This window comes from Thermoascus crustaceus, assembly GCF_041956765.1.
Source record: "Thermoascus crustaceus strain CBS 181.67 unplaced genomic scaffold VTN00scaffold_14, whole genome shotgun sequence".
NCBI classification, from domain to species: domain Eukaryota; kingdom Fungi; phylum Ascomycota; class Eurotiomycetes; order Eurotiales; family Thermoascaceae; genus Thermoascus; species Thermoascus crustaceus.
Window position 1 is genome coordinate 44,657 of NW_027192540.1, and position 14,531 is coordinate 59,187.

Genomic DNA, 14,531 nt, shown 5'->3' on the forward strand with positions numbered 1-14,531 from the left:
GAAATCTCCAGATGCTTGGCACGATGAGGTCAACGCCGCCGCCCATTGGCCTGTGCTTGCTGACTCAGCAGGCGCCCTCCTCGTCGCAGCACGACGGTGAACGATAACAGGCCAATGACCATCTGTTTATTTATTTATTTTTTTGCTTTATTGGAATTTTTTTTCAGGAGGTCTCATGGAATATCTGTTTATATACGACCTGCTTATCTGCCCTGCGCGTCTGCGTGCACACGTCTGAACAAGCATGGCCCATGCACGTGGGAAGGTCTTGGCCTCCGCCACCTCGACCTGCCCGGGATGCCGTATCTGGAAGCTCTACTTTTCTTCTCCCCCAGCTCTCCTTGACATTGAAGCCATTGCAGACAGCACAATTGCTACATGCAAATTCAATTTCTGATCTGCGAATCCGTCCACGCATATTGCTATGTTAATTAACGATGGGCACGTCAGATAACACTGGTCCTTAGATCCTGCTATCGCTCATTCAAAGCATAGAAAGCAATCTGAGTCATAGGAAGTATACTAATCTATCTAATGGAATTTTTTACCCAATTGAAATGGCAGCAGAGATTCCCAGGTAGTATGTGAAATATACAGAGAATTGAGAACCCCGGCCACCTTAAAATATAGCATACGGCCAGCGCATGAACCCAAAAATCAAGCTGCAGTCGGCTCCCGAATAATCTGCTTGAACCCATTCAGCACCCTCGTCCACTCCTCCGGCTTCTCCGCCACCAGCCTCTCCACCTTCTTCGGTGCCGCCAGATCCTCGATCATATGCCTCTGATTCGTGGTCCCATTCAGCACCGTCGCGTCCCCGAGCCCCAGAACCAGGCAGTACAGCGCGGCCGCGGGGCTGATGTCCGCCAGCTGCGCCAGCGCCTGCACCTCCATCGACCGGATCAGCTCCGGATTCGCGGTCAGCGTCCAGAAGCTCTGGTAGATGATGTTGTGCCGGCGGCAGTACGCGCGCAAGGAGACGTCGAAGCGCGTCGCCATGTAGAAGCGGTTCTGGACGACGACGGGTTTGACCCTCACGCGGGGCGAGGTGCAGAGCATCTCGAGGACGGGCAGGGTGACGTTGGAGATACCGAGGTTGCGGATGCGGTGCGGGACGTAGGTCTCGATGGCGGACCAGGCTTCGAGGGTCTCGTCGAGAGTGGGGAGCGGGGAGTGCAGGAGGAGGGTGTCGATGTAGGAGGTTTTGTCATCCTCGGTGGAGGACTCCTCGGTGTGGCGCAGGTTGTGGAGTGAGTTTTTGATGGAGGCGTGGACCTGTTCTGTTGTCGAGGAGCTGGGGTTGTAGGGCATGTTGTTGGGATCTTGGCCGTGGACGGAGGTGTATTTTGTTTGCAGCTGGAGCATAGAAAGCTCATCAGTCCTATCATCTTCTGTTGTCTAATAGTTCCAGAATCTTTGGTAGAGATGTTATGTTGTCGTGACAGAAGGAACTCGTCTAGTATACTTATCGACACTTACATATATTTCCTCCCGCTTCACCCTCCCCGCACGTATCGCCCTCCTGATCCCCTCCCCCACCAGATCTTCCCGATAATGCTTCGGCTGCCCAGCCGTATCCACAGCCCTGAATCCTGAGCTCAGAGCCAGATGCACCAGATCGGTCGTCTGATCTTTCTTCCAAGCGGTGCCGTAGATGAAGACAGGCACCGTGGCCGGCACGGCGTCCGCCACGGGGCGCAGAGGGAGTCGATCCCAGGACATCCTGCCGATGGCGGCTCTGGCCATACGCAGAGTATATATTATCCTGGACGCTGACCTGGAAACTTGGCTGGTGGGTGGCTACTATGTGGGTGATATCTGCGCGCGCTTTGCACGTCGAATCAGTTACGTCACTCGTTTCTAGCAACGCCAAGACTTGCAGATAGAAGCTACCAGAGCGGATATAACAGGCGCTTAAACACCGGCTATAGATCCAGTTATATAGGCAACTAGGATGCTTTCTGAAGAAGTTGGCTTCATACGTGGGAGACGTAGGAGTTGGAGACTCGATAAGTTGTCGATCGTGGCCTACTGTAGTGACATGTTGCGATCTGACCATGGCATGGCCATATATGCTTCCAACATGACCAACGGATCGATATCCAGCAGCGATGAACTTAACATGCAGGTACGACCACCACCGAGTCCATAGGTCAGACAGTGGCACAGAAATCATACTAGCACCGTATGAACAAGGCTCATGCCCAATGTCTCAACCCGTCTGGTGTTCCTCCTGCGGCTGTGTGCCCAAGAGCCTGCCTGAACTGCTGCAGGTGCTGATGTACAGAAGCAAGGAGGGGAGTCTATTTGGCGGGCAGCTGCAAGTCGACTGAAACCTTAGCTGGCTTTCTGTTTCCCCCCATCCCCCGCTTCATGTGATGCAACCCTGGGTTGCGATTAAGTTAGTGTACCATGCATATACCGCACAGTGGCGAGATAGCGATATCCCAGTAGGATGTGCTGTGTTAAGTCCAAGTTGGATAGATAACATCATGTCGAAATCGGTCTTGTCTGGCATAGTCCTGCTTTCCCCTACTGCAAGGATCTCCGAGGTGAGAATGTGGCGAAGGGCGGATATTGACGGCACAGGGCGGCCATGCGAGAACATCCAATGCAAAAATACAAAAGCAATGCAAGATAAGCAAGATTACCCATGGCCATAGAATAATAATGGAAAATCGCGAACGTCGTAGCCTCAATGATAGTACAGCACTGGAGCTTTTGCATCTAGCCGAACCGCTAACAATGACAGAAGATAGCGTCCGCCTGGCGGAAGTATTTGTCAAAACCTAGAACTCCCGAACGAACGGTGAGCACGATCTGCGATCTGCGATTCGAGATTCCAGAAACCCAGAGAGTCCAATCACACATGTTCCTATGGAGTATTCCGGTCGATAACCTTCAGACTGTTCACGATCCAGAATTATCAAGGGGTATGTGGCTTGCTGGCTGCACGACCTATGGCGCAGCAGCGTGGGAGGAATGGTCAGTGGCTCGTTTGTAAGCTTCTTCGAACCTTTTTCTTAACCTTCTTCTGTCCCCTTTAGGCCCCGGAGGATCCGCAAGACTCCTGTACCGGCCTCACTATTTTACGGAAGTACTCCGTTCTGCGTAGACGTGTATGGCGGTCAAGGGCGTGGAGGGGAGAAAAAGGGAGCAGACGTGGCGTGTATCTGTGGCTGGTAACGGATGTCTCCGCAGGATCTCGGTCTCACCGTCATCTTCAGTAGTGAATTTCACACATTAGGAGGTCCCCTTGGCAACGACGGTCCTGAGAGGCGCGTCTCTGTTGTTTAGCGCAGCAGATGGAACTCGACTGGAGTCGGACTCCAGCTTCCCGAGGTCGTCCCCTTCCCCGTCGACGGCTCATGTCAAGCGCGCCGTCGGGCGGCTGAACCCGCTATTAGTCAACCTGGCTGCGATACTGCGTACTCCGTGCTGCTCCATCATCCGAACGGCGACTGTGTGCTGCGGAGACGGCGTCTTGCAATCTTTTTTTTTCTTCGACGACAGACATACGCGCTCTGCGTAAACTCCTTTTTTGCTTTGGCAAATCACGCGTCCCGAAGACACAGAACACATCGGATCTCGAAGGACGCGGACTGCAGTTTGCACGCTTCCTTGTTTGAGACGCGCAGCCGGAAGGCAAGCAACTACTAATAATAATACCATCCTAGTACTGGACCAGCGAAGGTGCGGAAGCGAGTTTGCGCTGGGCTGGCCCGCTGGGCGTCGGACTCCAGGGATACACAACAGAGTCCATGTCGTGTAATAATGGCATTCTGCATGCTGCTGTTCGCTTCGGCAAGGAAAGAATCTACAGAGCAGAGATTAGCAGAGTGGAGAGTCGGCGCCGTTGAGGACGCGCCAGGAGGCCGAGAGGCACGCCGCGTAGACTTCGCGGGCCACCAAAAGGAACGACTGTCTGGAATCCGAGGAATTTCTGGAAGCACGTCCCCGTCCAAGCTTCCAAGGGCGGTCTAGCAGCTCTAGCTTCCTGTTGCAAGTAGCACACCCCGGCAGTTACTCCTGGGAGGACGCGCACGAAAGCCTGTACGGACGTTGAGGCTGCCATGTCGCATGTGCCCGCCGTCGCCGTTGATCATCATACTTGGTCGACGTCCAGCAGACTTCCTGTGACCCATCTGATAGAGTAAAGAGAGAGGACTTCAGAGTAGGTACAGACTGGCATCGGCCATGACGTATCAGATGGACGGGATAGCTACCAGGATCCCAAACCCGGAGACTAGGTAGGTCCTCCGTAGACCGTATGCTGTAAGTAAACAAGACCGTCTTGCTTGCTTTTTCCCCTTTCCTGCCCCGATTTCGAGCTGCCCCTTTTCCACGCTTCGAATCGGGTTGCGTAGACGAAGCCGTTATGATCTGTATCCACCACACCATCTCGAGGCAGGGAGCAACGGGACTCGTGGGCTTTTCCCGTTATTGTTGAAGAGCAGCGATCGAAGAAGCCATGGTTGCCACAGCTCGTGCGAATGCGATAGTCTGGCGCATAATTGGCATTGAATCCCCACCGCTAGCAGCTAGTGGAGGCCCTAACGGATCGTTGGAGCTCCCTAGGGGACGGTTGAGGACCGTCAACCAGGAACCCCAGGGACTGAGAGCCGATGGGCCGGCGCTGGGGCTGGCCGTCGGGCAGGGGAGAAGACGAGGAGAAGACGTCCAGAAGCGGTGATGGATGAAGCTGAAGGAGGGTCGCGAGGATAGGAAGAGTCCAGACGGGTACAAGTCCTAGTCGCTAGTATATACAGCGTGGATAACAGAGCCAGGTACGGGGCGTCGACCGAACAGTACTCACAAGACCCGGAGCGTGGCCCGTCACGGGAGCTTCTGCTCTTTCTCTCTCCGCCCACCGCCGCACGCTGCCTCGTCTTTTCTCAGCCACTCGCACTCGCCCTGCCCAACGAGGTCTGGTCTTCCTTTCTTCCTCTCCAATCTCCCCCCATCTTCCTCTCCCTCCCCCCAATCCTCGTCCCGTTCATCTTCCTCCCCCCATCACGTCTCCAACCTCTCGAGTGTACTCTTTCTCTCTTTGTTCTTCTTCTTTCCATCCCCTTGGATCGTTTCCTGGGTTCCTCAGGCCTTCCCGGGGTTCCTAGGCTGCCTGTCTTGTGTCCACCTGCTGGGCTGCAGAAAAGGGAACGCTTACTGCGTCGCGGTCTCTCTCTTCCCACTGACGGCCTGGGTGCCTCCTGCGTGCATCGGCTTTTTCTTGCCCTTCCGCGACAACACCGCTGCAGCAGTGCTTGCGGCTCTGGACCCATCCAGTTGTCGTGTTTTCATCTCCTGACCGCTGTCGACATATCGCTTTCCTACAGCGATCCTCCGACGCCAACCTGCCCAGCCGAAAAAAAAAGTACATAGCCAGTCCGACCCATGACCAGCATCGTCACGACTCGACTACGATACCAGTAAGCGATTTAAGCACTTTTTTTCTGCAGTCCACCCTGCTCGAATCTTTTTTTTTCGGGCATCCCGCACAAGTCGATTGAACCTGCTAGGGCGGTGTCGGATCCATCCAGATCACCGTCTGCCGTCTCCGCTTCCTCTTCGGACCAATTTCTGCGCATAATTCTCTTCGTCGGTGTTCTCGGATCGCTCCTATGTGTGAATAGCTCAACTGCATTGGGAATCTGGTCGATACAATCACGTTGCATCCTGAAGTCGGATCGAACATTCCACGGATACCCCTGCAAGACGCTTGAACCCATCCTTTCTCGCCAGCCATGAGCAACTATCATCCGCAGTCGCAGGACATGTATCACGATAATCCATCCGCGCGGTCCCCTGGTTCTCAGCGTCACCAACAGCCTCTACACCGCCAGCCTTCGCGACAGTTCGACGCTTACGGCCCAATGCCTACCAATTTCTACGACGACCCGATGTCTCGGTACGATACCAGCAGGCTTGAAAGACTGAACCCTTCGTTGCATGGAAATACGTATGGCTACGACATGTCTGGGTCTCAGACGTGGGCCGCTCCCAATGGGTTTAGCGGGGCGCATACATTGGGAGGGCTGAGCTCTGCGGCTGGAAGGATGAAAACCAATAGTCGAGGCAGGACAGGATTACCAACAGTATGTGTGCCCATTTTACCTTGCGTATCGTGGAAAGACGGTGTATGATGCTAACACGGATCAAGACGTGGCTCGACCAGCAGCCTGGCATTCCCAGCCCCTTCACCGCAAACCTGGGACCGGGTCCACTGCAGGGAAACCAGGTCCGGCCAGAGAACATGAACAATCAGGAGACGGAAGACGAGCTGATTCCGACGGCCATTGTCATCAAGAACATCCCGTTCGCTGTGAAGAAGGAGCAATTGGTGCAGCTGATGACCGAGATGAACTTGCCGCTCCCGTACGCCTTCAACTACCACTTCGACAATGGCGTCTTCAGGGGTCTTGCCTTTGCAAACTTCACTTCTGCCGAAGAGACCGCCACTGTCATCGAGGTGCTCAACCACTTTGAGCTCCAAGGGCGGAAGCTGAGGGTCGAATACAAGAAGATGCTCCCTCTTCAGGAACGTGAGCGGATCGAAAGGGAAAAGCGTGAGCGACGAGGACAGCTCGAGGAACAGCACAGGCCTATGGCAGCGTCGCAGCTGCAGTCGCAGAACTCGATGTCTTCTCTGACTTCGCATATGCCTGCAACCTCTCCCTCCCCTGTTTCCCAGCGCGGACCAAAGCTTGGTAAGTTGAGTCGGAAACCTGCGTTGTGCTCTTCAGCTGATCTAACGGTCCTCCAGAGGTCGACCTCAACGACAGCCAGACGTTACAGTTCTATTCGCAGCTTCTTCTGTTCAAGGAAGATCCTAGCCGCGAGGCCCTGATTTTCCCCTCTTCCCTCACACCGCTTCAGCGGCGCACCGTCCACACTCTTGCCCACAACATGGGTCTGGGACACGCGTCTCGCGGTACTGGTGATCAGCGCCAGGTCCACGTGTTCAGAGCCGCTCCTGGATCCAATGTGAGTCCTCCATTGTCATCAATTCCGACAACGGTACACTCTGCGGATGTATCGCGCCGTGGCCTGAACCGTGCCGCGACGATCGACTTTAGCGAGGCGAGAAGCGACGGCCCCGGTCCTTTTAGCGCCCTCCGTGGCCAGAATTCTGGATTCCTTGGTGTCCTCGACTCTCCGGGGGGGTTCGGAAGTGCACAGAATCTGCGGGCTGCAAAGTCCTTTGCGGACCTGCGCTCCTACACCCCATCCCCTGTGCCTTCGTCTGCTAGCTTTCCTGCAGCCTTGCAGTCCAACGGGACCCTTCGTCAGCAATATGACGGAGCCACGAGCGCAGCTTCTAATACCCCAACGTTGACTCCAACGCCGTCAGGCTCCTCTCTTAATATGCAACGCGATGAGAATCTGCTGGTGAACAGCCTGAGCGGCCTCTCGCTCGGAACTGGAATCAGTGGCCCAAGCTCTGGAAGCCCCAGGAGACTGCGGGGCATGTTTTCTTGGGAGCAGCAAGATAACCAGACGTCTACCGCTGGCCCTATCGGTAGCAACAGGTCCATCGGAGTTGGGTTCGATAACCAGACCCGAGAGCCTGTCAGGCAACCTAGGGGTCCGGCCCCAGAGCGTGGATCTGGCTTTCGCCGCCAGAACGGCCACCAGTCCCGTGGCAGTGACGAACTTCGCGCCAACTCCGGAGTGGAGATAATTGTTGAATAAACGAATATACAGGTATTTGTTGTCACATTGCACCACGACAAGACGACCATGATTTTTCTATCACGAGGCCCGTTCCTATTTGGACCTGTGGCTTTACGATTCGATGAGGGATGATGAGATGACACTCAACAGAGAGACTCAAAAAATTACCCGATCTATCCAGGTTTAGATGTGATTTTGGGGCAGCCCAACAGACATGCTCATTGGCTGTTTTTTCTCTTTTGCTCGAAGACGAAGAAGGAAGCTCTTATTATGGGATGGCAGGCGCCTTACATGCGATAGCACTGTTTCGTGCCAGACAGAAAAAGAAGAATATGAAGAACAAAAAAAGCCAGGTTCCTATTTCACTGGGAGAGGGAATGACATACCAGCATTTGCATATTATGTCCGCTTTGTACATGGGGCGACTTGCATCGTTTAATTGTTTTATCCAATTTTCTTCCATTACGCTGTACTCTCCCCTAATTATTTTGTGGAATCCGTGTCATGCAGGATGGACTTGCTCAAACAGTGACTATGTCAAAAGAAAGAATGATTCGACTGTCCCTGGTAGTTCTATGCCTGAATGCCTCATTCTTTTTGGTTATGACTGCTTTGCTGGGAAGTCTGGGAGTACGGTAACCACACGTCCGCTGTGGACGACTGCAAGGCCAGTCATGTCTGATTTCGCATCTGTCCTTGTGGTACGTTGAAACCGGTCTCAATCACCTATTATTCACGCGAGAGTATATGACTGAGCTCTCATCTCTCTTCCACTCTGTCCGAAGTTGGCGTTGCGTCCTGCGATCGTGGCAATCTACTTATTTTTTATCACTTTGCTCCTGTTTTTAATACCTGGCCCATGTTGAGGGTGTTCTTTTCTCCCTATTCGTTATGTATTTGCTCCAAGTATTGTCTTTAGTATCATTCAAACCAAATTTCCACACCATACAACCAATACAATACAAGATATCTGAATGGTTTCTTTTGCTTTTTTTTTCTCTTTTGGCCTCTGACATCTTAGAATAATAGAATTGGAATTGTAAAAAACTACGGTCGTATACTCCGATATGAGCTTTGTTTCTTATCTCCCATGATCGTCTTATCTAGTTACATACCAACTGGCATGTCATCGCTGAACGGGTACTCCTCCTTCCGCGAATAGAGAGAGCAATAGAGTAATATCGACCTTAAGTCAACTACATCAAATCCGACCAGAAAATGCAACTTAATCGAATGACCCCATCCACCATCCAACTGATCCCTTCGTACGGTGCAGCCGGGCGCTACCTATTAATAATCCAACAGACAGTAAGCAGACCGTACAAAAATAACATAATATACGGGTATGAAATGGAGTTCTTTCTTCGCTTTTTTTTCTTTTGGCCCAAATGGTGCTGATACTTATACTCCATGGGAAGTATATGGTAGGTACCTAACGTATGTTAATCCGAAATGCGCGTCACGATACCCACCTGGAAAACCCCCATCCAGTTGCCCCCCCCCCCACTTTCGGCGGGCCGGCGAAGGGGAATGGATGAATGAAATGCTTGGAATGGCATGTCAGTCAGGTTCATGTAGGGCACCCGTTCTCGCCAAGACCAGAGAGATAGATATATGTGGGTGGCGTCGCGGTTGAGACAGCAGAGCAGAGCGGAACGGAACGGGCGAAGGGGTCCTTTGATCGATTTACCTATCGTTGATTTGAGCCGGTGCTGTCTCTGTCTCAGGTGCGTTGCGTTTCATGCTGACCAGGCCTGGCCGGTGTCGCAGAACCATGGATCGGTATGTTTTACCTTCGTAAAATGGAGGAGCCGAAGGTACTCCGTAGACGTCCTGTCCGGGCCAGTCTGAGGGAATATGTACAGAAATGGAAGCATATGAAGTAGGTAGTTCCACATCTACAATAATGACGATCGATCATGTCTACCAGTACCTGTGTATATTTCTGTAGCATACAGTACAAGTAGAGTACATAAGAGTTGGGAGTGAGGTTAGGATAGGATAAATCGAGGCGCGTGCCGAGCTTAAAACGTTCCCGCTCTTGCTTTGTCTTGTGTTCTGCTGTCCTTCAGAGTTGCTAAACCTACTGATACAATCAATTCAATCTCAAAGACGCATCCATAACCATCAAAAACTGTTGATGTCGAATAATAAAAAAAGGAAAAAAGAGAATGTTTCCCACTACCCGTTCCCCTTTTCCCATTACAGCGCCCTTTGGAAAGAAGAAGCGTGAGTTAAACCATATGAATGGACATCGAAAAAAAGGAGTCGAGGAAGAAGAAAAAAAAAGAGCCGGGGAATAGAAATGGGAGGCGATATGTCGGACTCTGACAGTGCAGCAGAATATATGCCTGACATCAAAGGCTGCTAGATGGTATAGCCCCCCTTAGCTCCTCAGTGTGCTGAGTGGACAGTAAGGGATATATGACCTGCATCTGGCTGTCCATCTTGATTCCATTGGCGATTCATCGAAATAGACAAGCGTCCGCAGGCGTATCGGTCGTGAAGTGATAGAAACCATATCCGTCAACCATGAGGACGTATTTAAGCCTCGACCTTGTTCTTCTTCTTCTGCTCGACCTTGAGCAGCAGGGCTCTGTTGATGCGGGGCAATACACCACCGAAGGCGATGGTGGCACGGATGAGGGTGTCAAGCTCTTCGTCTCCGCGGATGGCGAGCTGCAGGTGACGAGGAGTGATACGCTTGACCTTCAGATCCTTGGCGGCGTTACCAGCCAGTTCCAGGACTTCCGCAGTCAGGTACTCGAGAACAGCCGTAACGTAGACCGCAGCTATTTGACAAAAGCGTCAGCCGATCCATCCATGCCAAACAGGCCAGTTATTCGACCGGGGTTGCCGTCGCGTAAAGCATGTGATAAAAAAATTCTTAAATGAGGATATCGTACCTTTAGCACCAACTCGCATCTTGTTCTGCGTGTTGTTCTTCAAGAAACGCTTGACACGACCGCAAGGGAACTGTCGAAGGGATTCACTGTCAGCCCGGGAAGCAGATAAAAGCGATACAAGAGTCGACATGAGCCATGCAAGGCGATGAGGATGTAGTAAGAGCTGCGACGAGGGGAAGGCAGCAGGCGATGCAGACTTTTACACGAAACCGCCATCATCACCCCTGCCCTCATTGTCTTGCATCGACGCGTATCTGGTTCGACCAGAAAAAATCACGCAGACTCATTACACGCCTCTATTGCCTTGGGCAGGGATGGTAAGGCGCGTGCGCTGTTCATATGGACATAGAGGGATTTGGATACTAACCTGCAGGCCGGCCTTCGCGCTGTGGGACTTCTGCGTCTTCCCCGCAGCATCCTTCGGGGCAGCCTTCCCGCCGATAGACTTTCCCTTTCCGCCAGGCATGTTGAAAAGTTACCGAGATTGGGGTCGCAGTAAAGGGTATGTCGCGTCGATAAAGGTTTTGAAGCAATCTGGCTCGGCGTTGGTAGCGAGAGCGATCCGAAGGGTGGCGAGCACGCGCGTTGTTGATGGATGAAGAAGTCAGAAATGTCGACCGCTCCCGATCGCTAAAGATGGGCGTCGAGCGTGGAGCGACGCTAGTCCCGATCGGGTACCAACCTCAACTCTCCGGACGGCCTGAGTGTGAATGCTTGTCGATGGTGAAAGAGCGCACGCAAGAACAACGGAGGAAGACTTCTTGAGAACCTCAAGATGGCTAGATAATCAGGTATATTCCAGGATAGCAATAATTCGAATATCAAATCTCCCATTGGGAGAGCCTGAGATTGTGCTCGAGGACCTGCGAGCAGCCGCTCGGCCAGATCCTCTATCGATCTGTCGAGCGCGCATCATTAGTGACATAAATGTGGCAGAAGTGAATGTAGTATGAGAGACGAATCTAAGATGAGCAATTAGAGCATCCGAGGAGTTGTGAATGGGATATTCTTTCCAGACACAGCAGCATCTGGTGGTCAGAGGCGGCACAGAGGAATTCGCGATGGTCGTTGAAGTTTGCTTATGTCATCTGTCAGCTGATTCGATGACTCAGCATACTCCGGATCCCAGCTCGGCCTGACTAGGGAAAATCTCCGACTGGGGTGTATATAGCAAGTCCTGTCTCTCGTTCAATGATCTTTTTTTGGCAATGACAAAGTGAATGTCATCATTCTTTTAGGTCATTAAGAAAGCCGCAAACCAAATCCAGGCATCTCGTTTTTTCTCTCTCTCCATACAATATATTTCGTAAACGTGTGAAACAAGGCAAATTATATATCTCCAGCTAGATTCGCAGCCGAGAAGCTTCCTCTTGGTAGACTTGGATCTACCGGTTACAATGCATTCTATTTGGGCCTTTTATCATCCATGGTCCTTTCCATCAGTTACTCGGTAGACGTCTCGTAATGTATATATTCAACAGGTATTAATGGTGATTCCCCGGACATCACCTCTAGCAACTATAACGAAAGCCTAATCTGAAAGCCAGGTAAGTAGGAGCTCGTAGAGAGATCGTACTCTAACTAGCACAATTTAATGTTGGTACACTGCCTCACAGCATTCAAGAAAAGAAGAATGTCGGCAAAGTTGAGAGCAATTCAATCTACCGTTCTACGTACTCATGGAAAAATTCTGATTTGACTTTTGAAGCGAACACAAATCAACAGCAAGGGCCAATGGTCTAGGGGTATGATTGCTGTTTTGGGCTGTTTCAACATTTCTACCTACAGCAGGTCCCGCGTTCGAATCGCGGTTGGCCCCCACCTTTCTTTTTTTTCCTTTTTCCCGTCCCTCCTTGTCTTACCCATAACGGTATATGCGGCACCGTCATGTCCTTATTATTTTTTCCCCTCTGATATTTCTAGAGCGATGCCAAGAGCCGTTTCTGAAGGTTCTGGAAGAACAGTTAGATCAAGGGGACACAGGACAGGCAGTTCTCGTCAGTCTATCACGTGATCGTATATAACCCTCACCTGGCATTGCAGGTCTGGCTGTTAGATGTGTTACTTGCGCCTAATAGGTTCCTGGCATGGCAAGCACCCTAACACTGAGTAAATATTCATAGGCACCTAAACCTGTTAACCTCAGTTCTTGTAACCTCAATTCTTGTTTTGGCTAGGCAAGTGAGCACATTGCTGCCCCTGAGACTATGCGGACCAGGGTGAGGTGAGAAGAAGAACAAGTCAAGGTGGATGTTTTGCTTAGACTTATTTTTATTTTATTTTTTTGGAAGAACAGTGGTCTGAACACTTAAGGTACTGTGTTGTCCTTGTATTTTATTGTTGTGTTGGACCTTTAGCTTAAATTTAGTGTGGTCGTTGAAAAGAAGTTCAGTATTGGCTTCCAAGAACATTGTATTGATATAGTCCTCTATGTGCACATGTACAGGTAGTCGCCAGACTTGCTGGTGCTGCACATAATCAGTTGGAGTGATTTCAGGTCGTGTTCTTTGGCCATCATCTTGCCGTCGCCTGTCGTCGTCGCGCCAGTAGTAGTCGTATTTCAGTTCCTCGCCGTCTGTTGTCCAGCACTTTGGTAGAGTCATTTTGTCCTCTGGAGGAGTTGTCTTGTATCATAAGTCAGCGGAATAAGCCCGGTATCTAAATTACGAAGAAGAGCACGCACAGCGGTGTCGCAAGGAGGCATGTTGGAGGAGGGCTTGGCGAGGCTTCAGCGATCTCGTCTGAAGTTGGACTTGGCTTTGTAGCAGTGCAGAAGATGAAGATAGAAAAAAGAGAACGCAGAAACAAGGATGCAAAAGCTGAGAATGGCAGTAGTCCGTTAAAAATGGGTGGCGTTGACGTAGAGTTGTGCTGGATTGATAGATTAGGTACTTCAGTGAGCGGTGCAAAAAACACAGCCTTAATCATCACCGGTTTAGGTGCGTGGCAGGGGGAATGCCAACGGAACAACCAAATCAAAATTATCGGACAGCCCTTCTCGTTGCAAAAGATGATGCTGGGTACAGCAAGTAAGTGCCTCTGTAGCAACGCTCGTGCCCAAATAAAAAGTGCATTCCTGAACATCAAACCATCTTTCATAGCACGTCTTGATCATACCGTGCCCTCCGCTGACCATGTCAGAATTGTCATCAAACGATGGGGAAACTGAAATCCCTCTTCTTCTTGCGTTCAAACAAGCAGCTAAGTCTACGGGACACCTACGACAGGGACAAGAACCAGGTATTTGTTATTTTTCTTATTTTTTTGTACTTGACATATACGAAAACGGCAGCTAAAAATGAGATAAGATCTATGATTTTCTTCAAGACGTCGTCGAAAATCCTGTCAAATATGGCGTACTTGAGGACAGAAAGGCCGATCTGGAGAGCATGAGACAGGAACTGTTACAGCTGAGGTAAGAATCAACTCCTCATAGTGCAAGCCTCTTTTCTTCACTACGTGGGCCTTTTGAATCTGCAGTATCGATGGAAACTGGGCACTGGAGCGGAACGATACACAATAGAGGGATGGAAAAGACTTCCGTGCAGGACCCAGTTTGTGGCCGGATCAACACATCTATCGCGCCAGAAACCCAGACTGGCCACGGGTACCAACCCCTGTCTCAAAATTTACAGTGAGACAACATCTCCATCAACGCAAACAGGGAGATGATGATGATGCTACTGACCGCCCTCACCGTAACCTCGCTTACTGGAGCCCGTACGATCTGCTAGGGCTTTTCCTGTCATCGATGGGTCCGGCTCCTTCCGGTGCGAATAAATGGAACTTTTATCTCCCCATGACAGCGGTCTATGGTCGGTGGTGGATCATATCTTTCGGCACCCCCTCCCCCCCTGTCCAAGCCACTTGCCTTGCCGCTTTTGCTATATTGCGATCGGGGCTAGCTTTATCTAGGGTCTGTGGCGCATCATAGTGCCTGGGCACCCTCCA

General features: G+C 51.3%; 3 protein-coding genes and 1 non-coding gene across 4 annotated transcripts; 2 read left to right on the forward strand and 2 right to left on the reverse strand.

Annotated features, from left to right (window-relative positions):
* Positions 1 to 657: 657 nt before the first annotated feature.
* On the reverse strand, positions 658 to 1,722 carry VTN00DRAFT_3322 (uncharacterized protein; the record flags this gene model as incomplete). Its single annotated transcript, XM_069429627.1, has 2 exons — positions 658 to 1,356; positions 1,480 to 1,722. The coding sequence occupies 2 exons, from the start codon at positions 1,720 to 1,722 to the stop codon at positions 658 to 660; spliced, it is 942 nt and encodes a 313-aa protein (XP_069282852.1).
* A 4,022-nt stretch (positions 1,723 to 5,744) lies between these two features.
* Positions 5,745 to 7,692, forward strand: VTN00DRAFT_3323 (uncharacterized protein; the record flags this gene model as incomplete). The annotated part of the gene is made up of 3 exons (XM_069429628.1): positions 5,745 to 6,095; positions 6,161 to 6,707; positions 6,764 to 7,692. The coding sequence occupies 3 exons, from the start codon at positions 5,745 to 5,747 to the stop codon at positions 7,690 to 7,692; spliced, it is 1,827 nt and encodes a 608-aa protein (XP_069282853.1).
* A 2,526-nt stretch (positions 7,693 to 10,218) lies between these two features.
* On the reverse strand, positions 10,219 to 11,046 carry VTN00DRAFT_3324 (uncharacterized protein; the record flags this gene model as incomplete). Its single annotated transcript, XM_069429629.1, has 3 exons — positions 10,219 to 10,466; positions 10,581 to 10,650; positions 10,948 to 11,046. 3 exons carry the CDS (start codon positions 11,044 to 11,046, stop codon positions 10,219 to 10,221), a joined length of 417 nt encoding a protein of 138 aa, XP_069282854.1.
* A 1,262-nt stretch (positions 11,047 to 12,308) lies between these two features.
* Positions 12,309 to 12,399, forward strand: VTN00DRAFT_t221. The gene has a single exon. It is a non-coding gene; the product is annotated as a tRNA-Pro (tRNA).
* Positions 12,400 to 14,531: the final 2,132 nt, after the last annotated feature.